General features: G+C 39.7%; 2 protein-coding genes across 8 annotated transcripts in view; both read right to left on the bottom strand.

Annotated features, from left to right (window-relative positions):
• The window catches only part of N4BP2L1 (NEDD4 binding protein 2 like 1), an 11,994-nt gene extending 11,918 nt beyond the window's left edge, over nt 1-76 (bottom strand). The window contains 2 exon segments of the mRNA XM_041416112.1: nt 1; nt 4-76. The exon segment at nt 1 is cut by the window's left edge and continues 174 nt beyond it. Coding sequence (XP_041272046.1) covers nt 1; nt 4-76 — 74 coding nt within the window.
• A 582-nt stretch (nt 77-658) lies between these two features.
• The window catches only part of N4BP2L2 (NEDD4 binding protein 2 like 2), a 41,538-nt gene continuing 28,183 nt past the window's right edge, over nt 659-14,013 (bottom strand). For 6 of the 7 annotated variants that reach the window (XM_041415995.1, XM_041415992.1, XM_041415994.1 and 3 more), the window contains 5 exons: nt 11,604-13,378; nt 9,050-9,135; nt 8,417-8,462; nt 6,701-6,887; nt 659-2,167 (listed from right to left, as the gene is read on the bottom strand). In XM_041415995.1, the coding sequence (XP_041271929.1) occupies nt 6,733-6,887; nt 8,417-8,462; nt 9,050-9,135; nt 11,604-13,378 (2,062 nt within the window). In that variant the 3' untranslated portion in view covers nt 659-2,167; nt 6,701-6,732. Of the gene's footprint in view, nt 2,168-6,700; nt 6,888-8,416; nt 8,463-9,049; nt 9,136-11,603; nt 13,379-14,013 lie in introns of those variants that run through there. The other variant, XM_041415997.1, reaches the window with a different exon arrangement.

The following is a 14,013-nucleotide window of genomic DNA, read 5'->3' as shown; positions in this document are numbered from 1 at the left end:
GGCCCCCGCCGCGACCCCGGCCCCGCGCCCCTCGGCCCCCGCGGGCGGGGCCGGGCGGGAGCGCTCGTCCCTCCATGTCCCGGGCGGCCGAGACTTTGCCCCGCGAAACCGAAAGCTGCCCGGAGCAGAGACGGGCAGGGACGGGCGTCTGCGGCTGCACAGCCAAAGCGATCAGCTACGGCACTCGCCGTTTCTCGGAACTTTGGCCCGAGATAGAAGCGATCAGCTACGGCACTCGCCGCAGACTCGGAACTTTGGCCCGAGATACCATCTCCAGTTATTTAAAGTCAGGATTATTCCCCAAATTCTCAAAGGCAGGAAAACACAAGGCAGCGCTGACAGCGTTCCAGTCCCAGGTGCTGCCTCTCTGTATTGCGAACTACAGGGCAGGGCCGAAAGGGAATGAATCATCAAAGCCCGAAAGAGAAGGTTTTCTAAGGCTCCAAACAGTGCTAAAGAGAGTGTTCACACACAGGGAGAAAGCTTAGCTCCCCAGGGACATGGCACACCAGCACTAACTGAAGCAAGTGGGGAAGATGTATCAGGAAAGAAGAGACAGAAAATGTGAAATTCATAGATGGGGGTTAAAGCAAACTTGAACTGGCAACACTCTTTTAAGAGTGAAACATCACTTGCCCATACAAGAGTAAAGTGAGGATTTTGAAAACTATTTTTATTTCAAGCATTCTAGAAGGCCAGGGTTCAGTAACAGAAAATAGAGGCATTCAGACTTCTCACTCAATAAATAGAAGTAGGAAGACACTTGAGTGTCTTACTCCTTGAGTGACATTTTCCTGAAATCAAACTAACTTGTCTGCTGCCACTAGTACAACACAGAAGTCTGAAGCTGTGGTTGTGGGGGGTATGAACTCCCTCCTCCTGCCCTTTACATTTTGTATAATGTTCTGCTGGTAGGAGAGCAGGACATTTCCAGCCAAGGAAGACACACACATGTCCATGGGAGATGCATTCAAACAGTGCAGCCAGAAAATTTTGCCAGTGGTACAACATTAATTTAGAAATACATACATTGTTAACTGCTTTCATGTAGATGCAATATTTAAGTAGAAAGTGGAGACACATCAGCAAATTTGACCATGGTGGAGCTTGAGCACGAGTTCAGTCAAGTCCTTGCTGTTCAGCTGATGTATAAACAAATGCAGGGAAAGGTGAGGAAGAGGAGATCAAAGAACAAATGGAGAATAAATGGCTGGATCTGCAAGCTGCACAAGTGGGAAATATTATTTCTGACAAGTAGACACAACCAAGTTTCCTTCTTCTCCTTCATCTTTTCTTACACTTCTATTGTTAAATGAGGTGACAGCTGTCACTCCGTCTTCCTACAAAGAAGTGTCCAGCCTTATGCATGCCTCATAATTGACAGAGGTTGTTCTTTATAATTAGTTATGGTTTATTTTTCTCTACATACATAAATATTTCCAACACCACTAACAGAAACACCAAATCAGTGGTTACCAGTGCTAGTTATACATCTTCTCAGTCTACCACAAACCATACACACCCTTCCTTCAGCATGTTTGAATCAATTCCACAGTGAAATGTTCTTGTTTCTGCAGTCCCAAATCCCCAAACGAGTTTAGCTGAAGGGAAGCCTAAAGCCTGTTTCAGGAGAAAAGAATGGAAGATGTGCACCCCTGTTTGAGTGAATAGGAATGACAGATGAAGATATTTACCATCTGAGGTTGTAAAGGGACTGGATGAAATTATGATTGAGGATGAAGGTAGAAGGAGGCAGGTAAGACAAGTAACAAGCACCATTCCCTGCATGTGAGCATCATGGCCTGCTTCTGTGGCAATATCCTGGATCCTGATACGAGTGAATGAAATACCACAGCCTGAAGTTCACACCCCATAGTGACAGATGCCTCTGGTCTCCACTCTGAATCTCTTTATAGCACACTCGAGGATGTACAGACAAAGTGTAAATCCAAAATGGCTTCAGAAAATGACCTTTTGTCATATGCAAAGTTATCTCAATTTTGATCATTATTACGTGGTCAGACTGGGGGGCAGTGTTGGAGGGAGGTGGCCAAAGATGTATACCAAAAGATCTACTGTGGTTTCTTTCTTCCAGGTTGTCCCTCACATTTAAATTCCTTGGTGGCCAACTGAAGTCCTTCCATGGTGGAATTAAAGCAAGAAGTTTCTGAAATAAAAAAAAAAAAAAAAAAGAAGAGGGTCTGCTGAAGTTCCACAACAGCACACGCAGCGAAAAGACTTAACAGATAATCCAGCCCTCAGACTGAGAAGAGTCTGTCCAATGTTTTTTAAAGTTTATAATACTTAGCTGTTAGTTATTTCTTTAAAGAGTTAAAAATAATGGAGAGGAAGCAGACAACGGAAAGCAAAGGAAAAATACAAGAATGCAAGGAGAGTGGAAAAGGAAGGTAATTTGGATGTCAAAACTAGAGGCAGCAAGGACCTTACCACCTCAAAGCTGAAAAATAAGGAGAAGAGTAACAGAGTGGATTTTTTTTCTCGACACAAACCCTATGTAATGAACAGCTGTTCAACCAACACCACCACAGTACAGTTACATCTCAATTTTTTTGTTACAATGTGAATTTTTTCCCCTGTTACATGCATTCAGGACCTCACAGGCTTTCATGTTACAGAGTTAGTGTGAGGTACCCGCACAACCCAATTGTTGCTCTTTCTTGAGAGCTCCAAAAACACAGCTGTGGGCAGCACTTACTCCCCCAGGTAATTTGACTCTCTGCTTGAATAAATTTTTGAGCCCAGGTTTTCCTGGTAAGCACTGTAAAAGGCAGGTGAGGTTTTCTGGTCACAATTCTGTGAACTTTATCATGCTTCATTTTGTTTAATATTAGTGGTTAAATGTCAAAGGGCAGGTAATTTTTTTTTTTTTAATTTTTATTATCTGTGCATCAAAGTAGCAACTGGAAGAAGTTTGACCATGGGATGATATTTTCTGTGGCAATACTGGAAGACGGCTTTAGTCTGCTTTGTATCCTTTAGATTAATTTTTTTCATTTTAGCCAAAAACCAGTCCTGCCTGTCCCAGCTATACACTCCTGCTTTTTTGCCCACGTCCTGCTGATCTCATGGGCTCTAGGACAATTTTTTTTCAGACCAAAAACCTTTTGGATGTCTTCATGCATTAGATGTTAGAGCTGAACTGCCTCACTCAGAAGCATCACAGCCATCAAAGGGAAGTTCTGGGAATAGCACAGTCAGGAAAAGGAGGAGTGATAACACGGGTTATCAAGAGATTTGTCCCATCAAAACCACACCCTTCAGGGCTGTTGTGGAAGAAGTATTCCTGCAGGGAGTTACTGACTGCTGTACTTCAAAAAGAAACATGTCAGCTTCTGCCTTGCAGGAGTCCTGCATAAATGCTTGAACAGACACATTTGTACTGGCATCTGTGAGCCCTGGTCTAAGGAGAATTTCTAGTCACCAAAATAATGCTGTTTTCACTGATCTCAACATTTCTCAAACTGGGAACTCTTGCTTAATCTCCAGAACAAATATTGATGTGGTGCCAATGCTGTAATAAGGAGCTCTCACAAAAGCTTGACATTAACCCTGTGTTTTCACAGAGGAACACTGTTCACCCTCCCACTGGAATACAAACACCTTTACACAACATGAATATAGAAGTATGTTCATCTGGCTAACAGATTAAGTTGCACTTGGCCAGTAATGCTCAGTTTGCTTTCCAATCTAAAGGGATCAAAATGATCATATTAGCTCTCCCTTGATTTCCTTTGATTTTAAAATATTTTTGGTAGGAATGTCTCAATTTTCCTAGTTTTTTATTTCCCCCCTGACATTTGAAGGATTGAAATCCATTTCAACATTTACAGTTGCTCACTTGAGCAGTTTCACAACCACTCTGAGACATCACTTTTGGCAAGTCTGCTTTAATCAGGAACCAGAGGGGAATTATTTTGTGATGACGCAAGACAACCTTATCCCTCAAAGCCAGGGGGAAAACTCACCTGTCTTTTACAATGCCTGCACACAAACATTGTGGAAGCACTGGAATACTCACATGGGGTCTCTTTTACCCCGTATCCTGTGCCTGACAGTGAGCATGAGCCAGCTGAAAATCCTAAGACATGCTTCCCTTTCCACATACTTTTCTTGGTTTAATTCTTCTAACATCCTACATTTGTAAAAGCTTGAAAGAGTCCTCCACCTGAAGGTTTGGTTGCAGAATACATGGCCCCTGATATCAGAGCTGACTGCTGCCCAGACAGGACACTCTGCACATCCCCTCCTCACATCTGCAGCAGCACAACCTCAACTGTTCCCTTGCCCCAGCCTTGGCACTGAGCTGGACCTTAGAGTAGCTTATCTAAATGCCTCAGTCCAGCAGGAAAGTATTGATTTGTTTGCTGTGGGGTTACTGAATTAAATTATAGCCTTCGTGTCAGCCAGCAAGTGCTGGAGCTGCTGTCTGGAGCAGGGCTGGGAGGAAGGGCACTTCACACTTTGGGCAGCAGTTACCCATTGCATCAGCCTGGTCTGAGCTGGCAGATCTCAGCTCCAGAGCAGCCTAAACCCATCTGACCTCTGGTGTCTCGTCCTTTCCCTCCAACGGCCTTCAGGACTTTCCCTGACTCATTTCAGATGCTGAACTAAAACAAAGCAAAACAAAAACTCCCAACATAAGCTCCAGCTGTATCTCCCCATTCCAGCGTAGATCTCAATGGCCAAGCCCTGCAGAGAGAGTGCAAGGCCTTTTTATAAGCCGAACACCAATGGGGAGTCTTCTTTTGTGGCAAAGTCTGCATTGCTCTCATTCTGTATTCCACGGAACTAACACAAGCTGACACAGTAGAGCGTTAGACTGCAAGACAACATAACAAACTGGGGTTTCCTGGCAGCAGACAGTGGCTGGGTGACAAACATGCAGGGCTCTGGGTCATTTCTGCTGCGCTCATGACAAGCAGGAGAGGAAGACTGAAACAATTTTGGGAGTAGCAGAGCAGACAGACAAAGGGAGTAAACCTAATGGGAAAAAACCAGTTTGTTGGATTCAGCAACCAGATAAAGGTACAGACAATAAGGCAGGATAATCTGCTAGCATGTGTCTTTCCTTTCTTGAAGCACAAAAGGAGAAAGTTTCATATTTCACCATTTTCTCCCAGGAAGATGACAAAGCTCTTCACATCTGTTTCTTTAGCATACAAATATTTAATCAATAACCTGGACATTTCTGGATAATAGCTTAGGACACAAACCCACACGGACATCCAGTCAGGACCATACACCAAAATCCTGCCTCTAGAGTGTTTGTATTGCAATATTATAAATAAGGAGCTTCTAAAAATTGGTGGCAGGTGTGGGCCTAAGTATTTTGTGAAAATATTTTTTATTTGCTTACCCAAAATTATAGTATCTGATTATTTAAGAGGAAAATACTGCTGCCAGATGTTCTTGATGTTATTAATGATCTGTGCTGAGAGGACCCTCTGAGATCAGTGCTCTCTAGGCCATGTGGTTCCTGCACTGGTAGCTGGTACCAGCTAATCAGCCTGCAATGTCATTATTGTCATCAATGACATAAAATCAAATCAAACCCCATTCAAGAGGTTTCAATTCCAACCCAAACTATTCAACTACTTCCCCTGTGACATGAACATCCACTGTGAAAACTTCTGTGTTTATAACAGCTCCAACACAGTGCACACCCACCTCCTTGACTCCTGTTCCAGCCATCGACTGGAGGCATGGTCAGGTCAGGCACAGGGCACCAGGACAAAGACCCCCTGACCACACCCCATCATCCCATGTGGATGATATTTCAGCAGTCTGAGATGTCTGGATGGGAACAATTTAAGCCTCAGGATATGGAATCTTTTTCTGGCTCAGTTTGCTTACGGTGCAAGTTATTCTATTTCTATGTACCTTCGCTTATTTGTTTTAAAACTACTGATTAATCCATTTTCCATTTTGGAAAGAACAACTAACAGCAAATGATAGAGAAGTTAAGCTAGCATTTTCCTGCTGGAACCCACAATCCTTCCTTTTTATCTCAATCTTCCCAGAATATCTCTCATAAACAAACCCAAGAAACTTTGCCAAGTTACCAAGGGTTCAAAAATTCATGAGACGAGCAAGAACACGACAGCACACTTTGTCACACTAAATGAAAACACTAATGAAAATTTAACATTTCAATATATGGAGTCTTACTGTGACCTCTTGCTACCGTTTCTCCACTGAACTGCCACTTCTTCATAATTTGGTGAACTACTGTTTTATTATTCATAAAGTTCTTTTCATAATTAGAGCCTTAATGGAGTCAGCATTACTCTCCATGCTGAAAAGACAAGGAAAGTAGAACTCTGATGACTCACAACAGATTGCCACAGCAACCAAAGTGGGAATAAATTCCACTTCTTAGGCATCCTACCCTGCTGCTTTCACTTCACCACAGATGTTTTAGATTTCAGAGGAAAAAATAAAATCATATGGCTTTAATAACAAAATACTGCATTCTCTTTTCCCCATTCAGGCTTGAAAGAAACAAAATCTGAACAACCCTCAACCCAAACTCAATTAAAACCCGAGGAAATTGGAGGATACTAAGTGCACCTTAAAAATTATAACAAACAATATTCTTTAGATATTTGGTGAAATATAATAAAAAGATATCTGGTTAAATATAATAAAAGAGTAAAATACTCACAAGGTGACTGATTACCTGTTTGTTCATGCAGAATTTAAGACAGTCATTCATGACTGATGAAATGCAGCATCCAGACAGTCACTGCAGGTTATAATGTTCTCCTCTGTCACATCTTGACATAGCTCCATGTCTGATAGTGTTTCAGAAGAGTCTTGATTCTCTTGGGGATTTTTATTTAGATCTTCAAGATTAATGATATCATCTAAAAAATAAAGAAATTACAAACTGCAGCAAAAACCACCTGAAATTACCTTACATAGTCTCTCATTTCTGTTGTGTCAGGATAGAGTATTTTTAGAAGAAGCTTTTATTTTACCAGCATCCTCTTGATTCTTGCCTCCTAAATGGCCTATAAAAATTTCTGGTTTGTCTCTCGTAGGGGGTGGGGAATGAAAGACAACATGCATGCATGTGTGTGTCTCTTCCCACTCTTACGCTGCCTCTTCAAAAGCAGCCTTTCTTGTAAAATAGAGAAACCTCTCTCCTATTTTAGACAGCAAATTCTACCAGATTTCAGGGAACTACTGTTGTGTATTTTTAAACTTGTTACAGAACCTGTGAAATTGTAGTGCATTAATATGGAAATCATAGAAAAACACAACAAGCAACCTTATCCCATAACTTCCACACTGCAGGAATTAATGCATGCAGAAGTCCAGAGCTTCACATGAACCTTGACATCTCTTGCTGCCCAGCTGTGACCTCAAGTGCTGTTTGACAGCAGCTGAACATGAGCCAGCTGTGCTCAGGCGGCCAAGAAGGCCAGTGGCATCCTGGCCTGTACCAGCAGTAGTGTGGCCAGCAGGACCAGGACAGTGACTGTCTGCCTGTACTCAGCACTTGCGAGGCCACATCTCAAGTTCTGGCTTCATTTTTAGGCCCCTCACTATAAAAAGACTCTGGGGTGCTGGAGTATGTCCAGAGAAAGGCAATGGATCTGGGGAATGGTCTAGAGCACAAGTCTGATGAGGAGCAGCTGAGGGAGCTGGGGGTGTTTAGCCTGGAGAAAAGAAGACTTAGGGGGGACCTTATTGCTCTCTACAACTGCCTGAAAGGAGGGTGTAGCCAGGTGGGGGTTGGTCTCTTTTCCCAGGTAACAAATGACAGGACAAGAGGAAATGGCCTCAAGTTGCACTAGGGAGGTTTACATTGGATATTAGGAAAATTTTTTTCACTGAAAGGGTGGCTGGGCATTGCAACAGGGTGCCCAGGAAGTAGTGAAATCATCTCCCAAAGTGTTCCAAAAGCCGGTAGATGTGGCACTGAGGGACAGACTTGGGCAGTGCTGGGTTAATGGATGGTCTGATCTTATGATCAATGATCTTATAGATCTTTTCCCACCTAAATAATTCCATGGTTCTATTATTGTGCTGCCAACTTTTAGTGATAATGAAGTTTAATTAACTTGAAGATACTCAACCTTTCAGGGAAGTAAAGTCTCAAGAAAGACTATATCATGCTAAACAACATTTTGATCTAGAATGGATAAACTTGAGCTAATTACTGGAATATTTCAATGTAGGAAGCTTTATAAGGCAATTTTAGCACATGAGGAAAAATGAATTGATGACAGCAACCATAGATCTGTGGACCATGGACACAATGGATGGCAGCACAAATTAATTTTTCATCGTGCTTTTGCACAAAGAGGAGTGTTATCACTAATTGGTAACAAAAACCCGTTTGATAAGAACATTTTTATACATTTTTTGTATCACAGAATAGACTTACCAGTCAAGCCATCTTCATTCTTCAATCCATTTGGTTTCTGTTTTTCCTAAAATAGATAACAATAGTCCAGCAAAAAGAAAGTATGTGACAAGAGATGTTATTTTAGGCAAGAACAAAGTCCATGCTCTATTTTATAATAACTAGTTCATTGTAATCAGGATTTTCCTGATTTCCACTACCAAACAAGGAAAAGAAGTAATTTGTAAGTTAACACTTTCCAGCTAGACAAAGATAATTAATTTGCCCACAGTCACGCAGAATAACTTCTCTGCTGCAGCTCTAGCAGAGGTGATGGAGGATGAGATCTGCTCAGATGATGAGAGAATACCATAGGACAGAAAACATCTGAATGATGGTAGCTTGTACTTAATGAACATAGGTCAGGTCAAGACACAGGTATCAAAGTTTTTTCACCCTTTTTTATCTAGTAGTTGTACACACTTCTGAAGTTGATCTTTTAAAACCTGAATCCTACCATGTTGATGAGCTGGTTTTAGAAATACCCCGAGGAGGACAAAAACCATCCATCTCCTCATTGTGGGTATTAAAGCAAACTTACTAACAAAGAACTGAAGAATTCCCCTTTGCACCTGAAATATTGGAAAGCCTTCCAAAATCCCCTAAAATTCATACCTCTACAGAGGTCTTCCACAGTAAATAGATCATCTTTGAAACTTTCCAGTCAAGGGGAACTATATAATCATCTGGCAACAAGGATTCTGCAGAAGAAAATATTTTTTGCAGTTGAGTGTTCAGATCTGTCCACAGCCAAAATATATCACTGAATTACAATTTTTGCACACATTATTTATATAATCAAAAAAAAAATCAGATCTTTAAATGAGCCAGCAGCAAAATCAGAATTTAGAATTTCTGGAATCTAAGGCCAGTGCACAAGAATGGAAAGAGAGGGAAGGAGATTTGGGTTTCGTTTCTTTGTTGAGATGAAGACTTTCCTACCATAGTTTCACTTCCCCCCCATACTCCCTTAAAAATAGGCACACACAAGAAAAAAAAAGTTTTCAGCCATTAAATTAAAATAAATTGAACTTAATTAACAGCCTTTAAAATTTAAAATAATTAATTATAAGAATTTGTGCACTATTAGTAGAGAAGGTGTTTCCTAAAACATTTTAACTGTAACACCACTTAAGAAGCTGAAAAGAGGTTATTTATAGGAAAACTGTTTGAAATATATTCTAGTCTTATAAGAACCATACAAGCAAGACATGCAATAAAATCTTCCATTTATAAATAACTAAAGACATTTATTTACAAAAAAATTCCCCTCCAAAATAATTTCAATAAAGATTGACTGCAATTCCAAGTGTTGTAAAATAATACCAGTTCAAATGTGTGCATAAATAAATAATTGCCTGTCAATGTACTGTACACCACAAAAACAAAACCATCAAAAAAACCCAAAAAACCAAAAAACAAACAAACAAACAAACAAAAAACAAAAAAAAAAAACAAACAAATAAAACACCAAAAAACCAGCAAGCAGGATAATTTTTGGAATTTTAGAATAATAATAGGAGAACATGGCCAGCCAGGCACAATTCTGGTGGGAAAACTCCAGCAGTCAGGAATCACAAGCTGGCACAGCTTCAGAGAGATATCGGGGTGGATTTGTATTTCTTGAAGGTTATTTCCAAAGGAAACTCACCTAAACTCCAGAAAATGTCACCTGTTACTGAAGAGAAAAAGGACATTTGGTTCACTAACCTACTGAGTGTTTCTGAATGCCTGGTTATTCTTTTTCTTTCTTGGAAGATGCCTTTTTTCAAGTCATGGCAAGCTCCCTCTTAGACTATAAAATTCAAAATCACAAATGTGAAGATTCACCAAGTTTGGAGAAGAAAAATGTTTTATATGTAATTGTTGAGGACATCAACAATTAAGCAAGGTGCTTCCTTGCTTAATTTCAGCTCTATGTGGCAAGTTCTTTGGTGTGCAGTGCCAGATTTAGATAAAGCAGTCCTTTAGGTTCCCCTTTAGGGACCTAAAGCCAAGTAATGCTTCCTATGATTTTCACCACTGTTCTGGCAGGTGGCATTGCCACAAACTTTTAACAACCAACAAAATCCTGAGGTCAGTTTGAGCAGATAAAATGACATAAGCTGCTCCTCAGTTGTCGTATTAAAATTTTCCTATGAAAATTCATGCTTAACTTTAAATTCTACTGAAACAAACAAATTTAAAGGTATACTGAAAAGCTGGCCTGTGTTTTTTAATTCTATTTATTGGCTAAATGAAAGCTACAGTTTCTCCACTAAATTTGGACCCAAGAAGATGAAAAACACTATGCACAGGGAATAGGTGTCTTCCAGCAGGTGTTGTATAGTGACTTCCAAACAAAACTCTGTTGTTTTCACTGGTTACAGCTCTGTGGGATTACATTAGCCTGCAGTATACTGGGAAATGGTGGCCGGCACACTCAATTCCTTTGAGGATTGCTTGTCTTTTACCTGCTAACTTAAAAGTATTAAACTGAAAGTACAAAAATAAGACATCTAGAGCTCTGGAAGGCAATATACAAGACCAGGACACTTGTTAATAAGACACACTTAAAAAGAAGGCATCTTGTAAGCCTGATATTGAATTTCAAACCAAATTAGATTTTGGGAAAGTTTTTCAACGGATTCTAAGCCACGTAAATGTGTATGAAAACTCTACCAAAAAAAAAAAAAAATTACTCTCTGGAATATAAAATCAAACATGCAGCCTTTATATAAGTGCACACATTTTACACCACATTTTCATTTAGTTCCATAATCATCACAGTAAAGTCTTATTCAGTAGGAAGTATGAAAACATCATTTAGTTTTGTAATCAGCACAGAAAAGTCTTACTAGGATATATTAAATGTTCAGCAAGCATTTCATGTTTGGATGTAAAGCTAATTTTTCTTACTAAAGAGACTGCAAATACAAGGCCAAACCAAAAGCCCCTTTGACAGAGACTGAGGATTTTAGGTAAAAACTAAAAATCATCACAAAAATAGCAGTGATTTGTTTCAACAGCATTAATATTTAACTAAGAACTGCAATAAAAATTAGTTTTTAACCATAGTCTTTTCATTTGTTTTTTGGTTTGGAGGGAGTGCTTTGGTTTTTGCTTGTGGTTTTGAGGGGATTGTGTTTTTTTTTAATTTTACATAGGAGTAGAAAGAAAAGCATTATACCCAATGGAAGACCTGGAGAACCAAAGAGCTGCACAAGTTGAAAAGCAAGTCCCAAAGATAAGGGAAGTCCCAGAAAACTGCACTTCACATCTGCGTCTTGATAATCTTCAAGCTGCGATGCCTTTGCTGGCTCAGAGTTGTCTGCTTCATTTGCATTTTCACTGCAGCTTGCCATTGTAGTAGAATCTTCTAGATATTCAGAAACAACTTCAACAGAAGACAAGTTATCTGGTTGGCCATTTGTAACCTCTGAAGAAACATGTTCACCCTTGTCCTGTTTTTTATTAACTACCTGTTGTGGCTGAAGTGTTGTAGCTTGCTCCTCCTTTGTTTTGGAATCTACACAAACCCTGCAGGCGTATTTTGATATAGGAGAACATTGTTCTGAATGAATGTAATAAGTATTATGTAACAGAGCATCTGCATCCGGAGTGGGTGAGGAATATTCCTGCAATGCATGGTCCTCCTGTTCATGTGCTTCTCCACAGTTCTTGCTTAGAAAGTATTTTTGCCTCACTTCTAAAACACTATTTTGGGGAATATCTTCTCTTACCAGGATGTCCTTCCCTTCCTGTGTATGACCAAAGATCTGTCTAGGTAGGTTAAACTTTGGTGCTAAGTTGACAATTCTCCTGTATCTCTTCCTCTTCAGTGCAGTTGGTGTAGCATCATTTATTGGCACATTTACTTCACTTGAACCCGGCATGAAGGCAGCCCTGGCTTCCACTAGGGAATCAAAGTGCACTTTACCAGTTAGAGATCCAGACAGATCATTGCTTATTATATTGCCAGCTTCCTCTGTTTCTGTTTCATTATGGTTTTCCTTTACCAATCCCTCATTTGACTGATAGCAGTTTCGTTCTGCTGAACTGTTTGTATGAGTCTGTTCAGGTTTCCTCAATTTTTGAGATCTTTGTTCACTTACACATTTATCCTCAGAGCAAGGAGAGAGAGAAACTGGAGTATTGAAGCCTATCTGCAACTCCTCAGCAGATAAATTAATTGAAAAAAAAGCCCAGGCATTGGAGCTAGTTTCTTCCGCTTTTAATGGACATTTGCCCTCTGTGTTATCAGGCACATTATCAAGTACACTTGAACTGCAATACTGAGAGATTTCTTTTTCTTCACTGTTTAAACTTACCAGCTTGGCTTCCTCGTCAGGTTCACATGTAATTTGACATGATCCCAGTTTGTTTTCTGTACTTAACAATGACATATCATAGTCTTCAGAAATGCCTTCTGTTTCTTGGATGGAATTTTTATAATTGCTTATTGTTAGGAAACTGCAGAGATTGTCTTTGTGCCTTTGCTTTGCTTCCTTGTCATCTAAGGCTTTTTTGGTTAGGTTTTCAGCACAAAAAGGTTTTACATCTCTTGAAAGCAAACTGTCACCTTCTACAGGCAATTCATTTTTGCATGCACTATTTGACATCACTGAGACCTCAGGCACAGTGACCAGAAAACTCTCTCTTGAACCCCCTGCAGCTTCTTTTAGGCTTTCATCACTACTCTTAGGCTGCTCTTCACAAACTGTTACTGGATCCTCTGGGCCTTTGCTGAATGTACACAATGATTTTTTGTTTCCTTCTTCCAAGTCATCCTCTTCACTTTCAGATCCATCATGGTCACCTAGAATTGAATGATGAGCTACTCCACATAACATTTTCTTTGTCATTTCTGTACGATTACTTTTCATTGTTTTGTTTCTTTTTCTCTTTTTCTTCTGCTTTGCTTTTATTAACAGGTATCCAGGGTTCTTGCTTAAAATTGTCTCCCTATGTGAAAACAAAGAAGATTAAATGTAAAACCCCAAACAAATAAAAAAACCCAAGCTCCCACTAAGTTAGAGCAATAATTTATTCATGGTGATCAATCTGAAGAACAGGTACTTTATGTTACTATGATGATTCAACACAGACTTATCTGCATTTTTCAGTTGATAATATCACAGATAACACCTTCTATTGGTTAAATAAATGCTCAATCAATACAATATAGGACAATCCTGAACATTTAAGTAAATCCAGCTGCCATCTCAATAACTTTACTGTAAAAAAAGTATCACAAATCATCATTTGACCAAACACTTTGTTTCTAGATGCCTTTTTAGCATGACGTTTGAATAATAGATCCTGAAAAGCTGATGCTATTCTGAAATTTCAGTAAATGCCATGCAGAGCTGAAAGGTACAAAGCAGAGGACAATATCATCCATTAAGATCAAATACTCAAATTCGAAACATACTAACCAAAATCCAAATAATGTAAAGTTACAGTGACTACAGCAACTCTGATATTTACTGTTCAGTACATTAAGTGTTGAATCATACATATTTGGAAGAAATAGCTCATACTTTATTACCAACAAAATATTACACTGTGGAAAAATTAGGATGATGTAGGAAAAAATG

Source organism: Onychostruthus taczanowskii, unplaced genomic scaffold (genome assembly GCF_017590055.1).
Source record: "Onychostruthus taczanowskii isolate IOZ18803 unplaced genomic scaffold, ASM1759005v1 scaffold50, whole genome shotgun sequence".
Classification (NCBI taxonomy): Eukaryota; Metazoa; Chordata; class Aves; order Passeriformes; family Passeridae; genus Onychostruthus; species Onychostruthus taczanowskii.
The sequence above is the reverse complement of the archived record's forward strand: the minus strand, read 5'-3'. Positions and strand labels throughout refer to the sequence as shown.